This window comes from Mycetomoellerius zeteki, unplaced genomic scaffold (assembly GCF_001594055.1).
Source record: "Mycetomoellerius zeteki isolate Tzet28-1 unplaced genomic scaffold, Tzet1.0 scaffold213, whole genome shotgun sequence".
NCBI classification, from domain to species: domain Eukaryota; kingdom Metazoa; phylum Arthropoda; class Insecta; order Hymenoptera; family Formicidae; genus Mycetomoellerius; species Mycetomoellerius zeteki.
This window is the reverse complement of record NW_017257097.1, coordinates 175,762-185,818: the sequence shown is the minus strand read 5'-3', so window position 1 is coordinate 185,818 and position 10,057 is coordinate 175,762. Positions and strand designations below refer to the sequence as shown.

The 10,057-nt window shown below is 40.2% G+C and overlaps 2 protein-coding genes across 4 annotated transcripts in view; one reads left to right on the top strand and one right to left on the bottom strand.

Annotated features, from left to right (window-relative positions):
• The first annotated feature begins 1,901 nt into the window (after positions 1-1,901).
• dock (SH2/SH3 adaptor protein dock) lies at positions 1,902-6,473 on the top strand. Of its 2 annotated transcripts, XM_018447971.1 has the most exons (4): positions 1,902-2,466; positions 4,053-4,339; positions 4,954-5,891; positions 6,210-6,473. In XM_018447971.1, the coding sequence occupies exons 2-4, from the start codon at positions 4,321-4,323 to the stop codon at positions 6,429-6,431; spliced, it is 1,179 nt and encodes a 392-aa protein (XP_018303473.1). In that variant the 5' UTR covers positions 1,902-2,466; positions 4,053-4,320; the 3' UTR covers positions 6,432-6,473. The 2 variants fall into 2 exon arrangements, with proteins under 2 accessions (XP_018303473.1, XP_018303474.1); XM_018447972.1 differs by lacking the exon at positions 4,053-4,339.
• Positions 6,474-7,259: 786 nt separating this feature from the next.
• Positions 7,260-10,057, bottom strand: part of drongo (Arf GTPase activating protein drongo) — a 4,542-nt gene continuing 1,744 nt past the window's right edge. The window contains exons 2-6 of one of the 2 annotated variants that reach the window (XM_018447968.1): positions 8,578-9,098; positions 8,294-8,488; positions 8,001-8,183; positions 7,613-7,740; positions 7,260-7,519 (exon numbers count right to left, since the gene is read on the bottom strand). In XM_018447968.1, coding sequence (XP_018303470.1) covers positions 7,466-7,519; positions 7,613-7,740; positions 8,001-8,183; positions 8,294-8,488; positions 8,578-9,098 — 1,081 coding nt within the window. In that variant the 3' untranslated portion in view covers positions 7,260-7,465. The remainder of the gene's footprint in view (positions 7,520-7,612; positions 7,741-8,000; positions 8,184-8,293; positions 8,489-8,577; positions 9,099-10,057) is intronic. The other variant, XM_018447969.1, reaches the window with a different exon arrangement.

Sequence of the window (10,057 nt, the reverse complement as noted above, 5' to 3'; positions counted from 1 at the left end):
GGCCAATCAACATCAAGCTAGTTCGACTCTGATTGGATCATAACACTTGCGTCACGCTTGCGACATTGCGATGAGACTAATGTAGAACCAGCTTCAGTCGCATAGCAGCGTTGCAAGCGTTGCGGTCCAATCAACATCAAGCTAGCTCGACTCCGATTGGATCATAACGCTTGCGACACGCTTGCGACATTGTGATGCGACTAATGTAGAACCAGCTTCAGTCGCATCGCAGCGTTGCAAGCGTTACGGTCCAATCAACATCGAGCTAGCTTGACTCTGATTGGACCACAATGCTTGCGACACGCTTGCGACATTGAGATGAGACTAATGTAGAACCAGCTTTATAGATCTAAACGTATAAATCAATCCTATTGCAGAATTTTACAAAAGCTGAAAAGCTGCTTTCTCTGTTGAACGCAGCCGATGTTTAGGATGTCATAAACCAATCAGAGAGTTTAAGCCGGATAAAGTTGCTAAACTGCTCCCCGAGCGATTGAATGTGATTGGTTGAATCTATAAGTAATAACCAATCATATTCATTGTAGGGGTTTAAGTCGTAGAAAATTGATCAATCGAAATCGACTTCATATGTGACTGTGATTGATCAATTTTCTACGATTTATAACCATGTTCTACGTTTTCAATTATAGACTGGCGCATAAGGTTGGCGTCCCATGAGCGGAAATTTACAGCAGAATGGTACAGCGAGACCAATCACAATCTCAGAAACGAAAGCAGAGTGATGACTGCAAAGTTGTGATTGGTCACGCTGTTCCATTCCACTGTAAATTTCCGCTCCATGGAACTTTAGCCATAAGAGCCACTTTTACCAACTCCAATTAATTTAATCGACCGATTAGTCTATTGGAATTGACCAATCACATTTGTCATTTTGTTTGACGACAGATGGCGATTGGCCAATTCCAATGGATTAATCGGTTGATTGAGTTAATCGGAGTTGATGAAAGTGGCCCTTAATCGACCGATTAACTTAGTCTACTGGAATTAGCCAATCGCCATCTGTCGTCAAATAAAATGACAAATGCGATTGATCAATTTCAATGGACTAATCGGCCGATTAAGTTAATCGGAGTTGGTAAAAGTGGCCTTAAGAAATAACAGTTTAACCTACTAGAAACCGTGTATTCCTACGTATCCGATTTCTGATAGATTGAGGCTGCGGTCCACTTGACGCTACAAACGCTTCGAAGCATTTTTTGATTAGTTAATTGGTAAAATTCTTTGTTCTGATTGGTCGCTCAAACACTTCGAAGCGTTTGTAGCGTCAAGTGGACCGCAGCCTGAAATCGTTATTCTTTATTCCTAATTCCTTACATTAAGATAAATATATAAAAAGACATTTTGCTGAATGCGACCATAAACTTGTGATCTTTGTAAAGAATATAATACATAGATGTGTGATATTATTATATTACTGTTATATTATTGTATAAAATACATTCTTTTTGTATATATTATTATTATATTATTGTTGCATCAATAATAATAAATACTAATCTTAGCCAAATAATTATCACGCGCGAATATTTATATGCGAAATCCGCGCTCCGAACGTGCTATGATACTTGCGCAACTTCACGCGTATCGAGATTCGCAATGGGTGCGTTCAGCAGAACGTTTGTTTTGCAACTGTTGTAAGTTTCCTTCGCGCTAATTGGATCATACTTTTAGATCTAGAAGAATGGTCCTATCTCAGCAGACAATCATAAAACGGTTGCAAAACTGTTGAGTCTGCTGAACGCAGCCAATCTCGCACTATCTCGCGCGAATATAGACACATATCAAGAAGCCCGTTTCGTAATTCATCGCGTCCGCGAGGTGGCGGGTGATCCGTAGCGGATCACGGGTGGGCACAGCCGGGGTTCGAGGGGGCTGTCTATCCGAATCCGATATTCACGATATCCACTCATCCACGATATTCTCGGTCCGCACCTCCGGCCTAAGGGTGGGTCCGTTCTTCGTGCGGGAGGGGTCGCGTACGAGCGCGGTCGCGAACCTGTGCCCTGTGGCGAATCGGTTATCGGCGTCGTGAGCATCGCTTCGAGTCGCGGTCTCGCTGGCGTACGGGAAGTGGCGTGGAGGAAGGGCGGCTCCGCTCCGCGTAAAGGATCGTCCGCTCGCGTCGCCCGGGGACAAACGGGAGCCGGGAGGACGACGGCGACGATTGAAAGCGGATGAAACGCGGCGCTCACCGCGCGCTCCTTCCTTGACTCCCCGCTTGCCTCTCGCCCGCATATCAAGAAAAAGTGAGAGAGAGAGAGAGAGAGAGAATAAGGAAAAGAAGGAAAGAGCGATAGGGAGACACGCACCAGCCCCCTCGGCACGTAGGTACGCTCCACGCTCCAGTCGTTCATGGCTCCGGCTCGGGGTGGGGGAAAACAAGCCGTCTAACGACGTAAGATCCTAAAAGCTCTTTATGCAGGAATATGTCAAGTTTAAAAATCGGTAAGTCCAATATTAATATACGGTCGACCGGCGCGCGCGCGCGTCCGTCTGTCCATCTGTCTGTTCGCTTCTTGTGCTCCTCTGTGCTCCTCGCACGATCCGTAAGCGCAAAGGTTGTGTCGTGTTGCTCGGTTAATTTCTCTTTTTCGCAAGGTAGAGAGACGGAGAAGGAGGAGTAGAGAGCCACACGGTCGCTCGTCAGTTGAGACTTAAGTCTTGAGTCAGTGTCGCTTCGGCCAGTCAATTTTCTCTCGGTAATATCTCGCCGGCGATTTTCCGAACGACTCGCCGGTGCTTTCAGTTCGCGAACATGGTGTGAGACACGATTGATTTTGCGCGCAGATCGCAGATGCGACACCGGGTGTTTGCATTTTTCGTACACACGGCGGGATTCGTCCTCGTGCTTCTCAGTGCTTCTCGCCGAGATGCTTCGCTCGCTTTTCGTTGCTTTTCATTAGATTACGTTTGCCGCTCGCGCGAGACGTACCGGAAGGAGAGAATTCGGATTGACGCGACCAGCGCGTAAAGTGCCCTCGGCTTCGAGGGCAAACTCGCATTTGCACCTCTTATGTTTTACGCGAAATCGAATCATAAGTTCTAGAGTTGATAGAGCACAGCTACATCGGTGCGACAGATCGTCGCTCAAGAATGACGTTTGATTGATCCTTTAGATCACCTCCGATACTCTCCTTCCTCTCGGCATGCTCAGGAATTTTTCACGGATAAGATACAGGATAGAAAAGCAGGGAGAAATTTTTATATTATTGTATACTGTACATTTTGTTCAACGAAAATGAATTTCTGTCGAGTCTTTATTTGATTAGGAGAATTGAATTACTAGATTGACACCAAGATAATACATCTTTTTCTCTTAGCTATACTGATAAATATGTTAAATATATCAGTTACGTATATTTCTCGTACCGTTTGTTAATTATTAGCTTAAGTAGCACATTTTTTTTATGTCTATTGCATGAATATGTTTGTATTATAGTATCATGGTATAGATTATGCACTGTCTATAGAAGTATTATTATTATATTAGCATAACTATCACTCAATTCAAGTAACATGATAAGCGGTCATTGATTTATACATCGCTTATAACAGTTTCCAACTGGTTTATAATGTTATTGATCATTGTATTGATTTGCTTGTATTTATAATTTAAAGTTTTGTTACAGCGTATTTATCGTGATAGTGTTATTTCAGTTATATATGTTATTTCAATAGAATATATTGCATATTTATAGAAGAATAAAGGTTTTAGAAAAGTAGACAGGCATGCTATAGAGTGAATCTTTACCATAATGTCTTTGATTCGGTGTATAACTTTAAACTTATTATTCAAAATTATATACTGGCATAAACATCATTATTGTGATAAGTATCTTGCACAGTTATAAAATGACCGTTATTATAAACTTTCTTGGAAACTTTGTAATTTTTTGAAATATCATTCTGGGATGCATCCCAGAATGATATTTCAACTCTATGACATGCATAGCTCTTTAACTATAATAAGAATGAAGTTTTATACTCTGATAATCTCATGCTAATGATCGTTTATTTTATTTTTCCCAAAGTGTTGGTAATGCACTTGCTTGCGCTACCCTTGAGAACGATGGATTCTGACCAAAGAAATCAGCAGGTGCATCAGCACTGAACAAAAAAAAACATAAACTAAATAATGAATGCCTGCTGCACTCACGCCGTCAACTCTGTACAAGCAGACTTAAAAGATTTGTTGAAGTAGTACGTGAGTAGCAGCTACTCACGCCACACTCAGCTGTACATACAAAATCTAAATACATATATATCGTCGTACATATATATGTATTTATTTTTACGCACATGGCAGCCATGAAGCATGGTACGTTTTATTTTTGTACGCTTTGCTTTGTATGTAAATTTTTCTTTTGGATCACATATCTCGATGACGTTTTCATCAGGTCCACATGAGTATTACTTTGATCATAACTTGTTCTTGTGTACTTTGGTAAATTTTATTGTACATTTCTTGATCCCTTTGAGAATATTGGAGATTTTTATTTTTGTATTATCTTTGACATTTGATCTCAAATTGGATTGCTACGTTAATAATAGATTTTGTACTGATTGTGATTTGCTGCGTAAACTATTGAAGCGAGATATTAAATGTAATTTGTGTGATGATTAAGAATAGTAAGTTTGGTTTTGTCTCGGATGTGTTACTATCAAAAATAGTATATGAACCTGATGATCTTGTATAATTTTGTTTTAAGTTATAACAGTAAACTTTTTTGATATTCAAAAATTATAGAACTCAGAGTTGGAAATTGGTAGTTCATAAATTATAGCAGTGTTTATAATAAATATCATATACATATTACTAAACGATCATTAAACAAACATTAATAAAAGCGAAATAGTTTAATGTATTCATCATTTCTTACGTACCTTTATTATATTGGTATATACAATGATAATAACTGTAATACATTTCAGGCAAGACGAGTCAAGACGACGTATGTTACGTTGTCGCCAAATATGATTATGGGGCACAGGGTGCCCAAGAGTTAGATTTACGTAAGAATGATCGTTATCTGCTGTTGGATGATTCAAAGCATTGGTGGCGAGTGCAGAGTGCAAGGGGACAGGCGGGCTATGTACCAAGCAACTATGTTAAGAAGGAGAAGCCCTCGTTGTTCGATAGTATTAAAAAGAAGGTCAAAAAGGGCTCTGGCTCTAAGACCTTACCATCCAGTAACTCGCCGTCCCGGGCGGTCGAATCCCCCATTATGGCGCGACGTCTGCCGGCCGATCCGAGTGAGGCGATCGGTACCGCAGTCGTCAAATACAATTATCAGGCGCAGCAGGCGGACGAGTTGTCCCTCGTGAAGGGCACCAGAATTCTGATACTCGAGAAGAGCAATGATGGCTGGTGGCGAGGTCAGAGCGGCACTCAGGCCGGCTGGTTTCCGTCAAATTATACCCAGGAGGAAGGCGATGCCGATGACACCCTTCATACATACGCGATGGCCGAGAATGTGCTCGACATCGTGGTGGCTCTCTATTCGTTCTCGTCCAACAACGATCAAGAGCTGTCGTTTGAAAAGGGCGATCGCCTCGAGATCCTCGACCGTCCACCGGCGGATCCCGAGTGGTACAAGGCAAGAAACAGTCAGGGACAGGTCGGACTGGTACCGCGCAATTATCTCCAGGAGCTCAGCGAGTACTTGACACAACCGTACCGCGAGCGTGGTATGACGAGCAGCGAGATCAGCCAGGGGGATTCTCTCGAACGGAGGCCGGATCCCGGCGATCGACCGCATCTCGTTGGCAAGCCTTGGTACTACGGTAGTATTACGCGCTCGCAATGCGACACGCTGCTCAATCAACACGGCCACGACGGAGATTTCCTAATCAGGGATAGTGAAACCAACGTGAGTATAGTGATTACCGTCGCGATTAAATCAAAACCTCGTTCTTGGCTTTAGCAAATTTCCAACGAGATATAATCAATTATCTTCATTATCTTGTATCTTTTATCCAAGTTTTGCACTTAAAAGATTTCTGCATAGTTTGTCATTATTTACCCACATATACATACAATTTCGGGCTGTATTTCAATAAAATTCGCATATTTCCAAAATTTGATTAAACTTTAAAAATTTGCTCGCTCAGTTCGCAATTAATTTGACGAAGCGAGTATAACGAGAATGGTGTTATTGCTCATCTCTCTAATTATTGTCAATTTTTAGATGGGCGATTATTCGGTATCCTTGAAAGCACCGGGACGTAACAAGCACTTTAGGGTACACGTGGAAGGAGCGCTATACTGCATCGGTCAGAGGAAGTTCCACACGCTAGATCAGCTTGTAGATCATTATCAGAGGGCCCCAATCTACACCAATAAACAGGGAGAGAAGCTGTACTTGGTGCGCCCACTACCAAAAGGCAATGCCAGTAGCAACGGTTGCTAGATGAATTCGTGCCATGAAGAAGGAGACAGTCCATGCGCTTTCAGATGTCCTGCCTAGTAATATCAATATCATTCATCTCGTACGTTTATACAATAACAATTAATATAATTGGTCTACTCATATATTAGTGTTTCTCAATTGTTTTCACCATTTATACAGTGAAATATAATTTGTTACTCTAAGTGAACCGGTAATTCGTATTACACTCCTCGGAGCTTCCAGATTACTCAGCAAACGAACAAAGAAACATTAATACGGCAGCTATGTGAATTAATTGACAACACAAGGCTTATCTTTATATTCATATTGTAATTGTAAAACGCGAACCGACTGTTATTACGATTAATAATATATTACAACTGCATATAATATAGACTGCAAGTGTAATGATCAAGTAATAATTAATTATCATGCAATTATGAACGATTAAGTGGATCTCTACTCTAGAGCTATTGGTATTGAATTATAACAAAGACTAAGTGTTCATTTGTGATTTTGTATTTATATTAGAAGTTTTTAAATAAACTGTATTTAAGTGTGCATAAGACAAAATGTATCCTCTTAACTTGTTTCCTTTGTCTATTTTCAATAATAGGTACAATACAGATACGTATGCGTTTAGAATTGTTACGCTACAATAAACTTTTTATTTCTTTTCCAACAAACACATCGTCATTACTACGTTGCAGAATTAGTTTTTTAGATACATGTATGCTGTTAAGAGAAATAAATGGAAAAAAAAGAAAGATTTCTTATATGAAAATATTAACGTCGCCAAGAAGTTGGAAGTATCGCTAAGTAACATTCAAGATTAGTAACAAATATTAATCTTTATTAACGTGTATATTATATATTCATAAATAAAAGTATTATTCTTTTTTATTTATATAGATATGAGATTGGTGCTCCTGGGGATAAAAGTTAATGGCACTAATTGCCAATAAGGTCACATATATAACAATTTGCCTAAATCTAAATAAATTTTAGTTCGCATTATTTGTTCGTAACTCCATTAAAAGCTTACGCGTACATAATCATAAGAAGGGGTTGTTTGAATTCCTTGTCATGTTACTTACTCCCGTGCCCACCTGTAATGATGATTAACAAGTGAACAAGTGAACAAAGCGGTCGAGGAATTTGCCGAATTCATTACAGAGAATGCAAACAAAATTATAGTTTACCATGAACGGATTTGCATGATATGCTGGTACTGTCGGTTGCCATACTTTGTTCGCTAACGGCGTCATGAGTTGACTTAATTGGAGTACGTCTCCGTTACTAGGTGTGCCAATGCCTATCCATTGCGAATCTGAAAGTTTATTTCAGTATTAGATTGAACACTAACGTTATTGCAAATTAAAATTACTGACGATAAATATAAACACAATATTTCTACCGTTTATCCGTGATTGCTGAATTATTTTCTTTTTTTATTTCTTAAAAGATCAAAACAAATGCATATAATACTAATAAAAAATAATTTGGACAATAATTGCGTTATATGAAAGTTGCGTAATAGCTATATTTTTTAAGAATTTTGATTTAGAAATGAGTTTTCTCATATCTTACCATTATTTACAGGAAACTGAGTCGATTTAAATGGATTCGCAGGATTGTACAGAGAGCTATCGACGGATTGAGTATTATTGTTGACTACGTTCGCAGACGGCCGCCATAAATCACCACCCGTGAACGGGTTTGAGATGACATGCGTTTGATTATTTACTCCTATACTCCATGTAGCATTTGGTGCTGCAATTGAGAATAAGTTATGTACTCTGATGCTTCCTCTTAATAGGGCGATAAGCCTAAGTGTAATTAATCGACGCTTTGTTTCAAACTTGCAAATTAGCAATATTCACCATTTGAATTATTTGCATTCCATGCAGATGCAGATAAGATTCCAGTTGTCTCTTCCTTCAATTGCGTTTGCTTCATCAATGAGTCTAAGTCTTTAAGTGCCGCGTAACGATCTTCCGAGGGTGGCGCATGTATCCCATTCATGTTTATCGAGGCGTTTCCACCAACCTGATTAAACATTGCGGACGTTTCCATACCTCAATAATAAAATTGTTTATTATAAGACAAGCGTTGTTACAATTTCGATATTCTAACATAAGAGAGACAGAGACATTCTGATACTCACTCTTCGAATTATTGAAGACTGGATTATTGTCAAAATTAGCGAAGAACGGCTGCGGTGCGATCGGCTGTTGACCGACCGGCGCCGTCGTCGTCGGGCAGAAAGGATCAGGAACTTTGCTGAAGTCGGCGACGAAGTCCGTCGAGAAATTGTTGGAATTGTTTAATGCATCCGTGTTACTCGACTTCTGGCCGACCGGTGCGGGCAGCGTCGTGGATATTCCTGAGTTTGGTACCCTCGGAATGCTGTTCGTAGACTGTGACCTTGGCTGTGTCGTTACCGTATTTTGATTTGCAATTGACGGGTCCAGATAATATCTTTTAAGCTCGTACTTGGCGCTCATCAAATCCTTCATCTTTTGTTCGTCCTTAGTGTCCAAGTTCTGCGGGGAGTTTGAGTTTATCAGGCCCAGCCATATTCTCCTGCAATATTCGTTGCCGTGCTCCTTTATAAAGTCTATCTCATCCTGGGTGAACGTTGCCATGGAAATGGACTTTACCCTGTGTGGTGGAGTTAGGCCTCGTCTGGAAATACAACACGAGGGCTTGTAGATCAGGATTCTGACTCATATTGATGCAATATTGATAGAAATCGGATTGATCAGGAAGATGGGAAAATCTTGCTTATCGTGACGTGATTCGTGTGAACACGCACCTATAGTCCCAGTTAAAAAAAATATAGGCATCGTAATATCGTTTCTACAAAAACATCAGCTCACCAAGCGATAACAGAGAAATTTATCTAAAGGTCTGTTCTTTTCGAAAAATATTCTAACTGGTGTATATTGTCTTGGTGCAGTAAGTTGGAATGAAATAAACATAGTTTGTTTCACTCCAACTTATCAAGACGATGTTGTACGACTCTAACGTACATCAATTCAAAATATTCATCAAAAAAGAACAGATCTCATGTAAACACACCTATAGCTCCTCATAGTTGAACAAATTATTATCATTGCGATATCTTTTCCAGAAAAATATTTACAATAATTTACGTCAGCTGATCGGTGGTAACAGAGAAACGTTATGTTATATTTTGGAAACTGAGCATTTCTACGCTTATCAATTCGAAATTATTTGTCAGAGAATGTGAAACAAGAAAAAGAAAGAGAGAGGAGAGGATTTCGCGGAAAATCAATGAGTGCTTAGCCATTGTAATTACGTCACACATACAGATATTTTTTTTTTTCAAATCGCGGCTTGCTCTGGAATACTTTCGTTCCTCGGCTTATCGTACGTCAATCGTTAAGTTTCCGTGACGAATAATAACGAGGCTCGCGTGCCTCTAATACGTCACCATATAGGTTCGCAAATATAGTACAACGAAATTTAAAAATCCGCACGTGCGCGCGTGTGCAGTGCAACTTGACCGATTAAAGAGCGTGAGTCGATAATCGGCACCTCGCGTATCGCGCGTGAGCGATCGCAGTTTCCTGGGAGGGAAATGCGTGCGTGCGTGCGTGCGTGCGTGCGTGCGTGCGTGC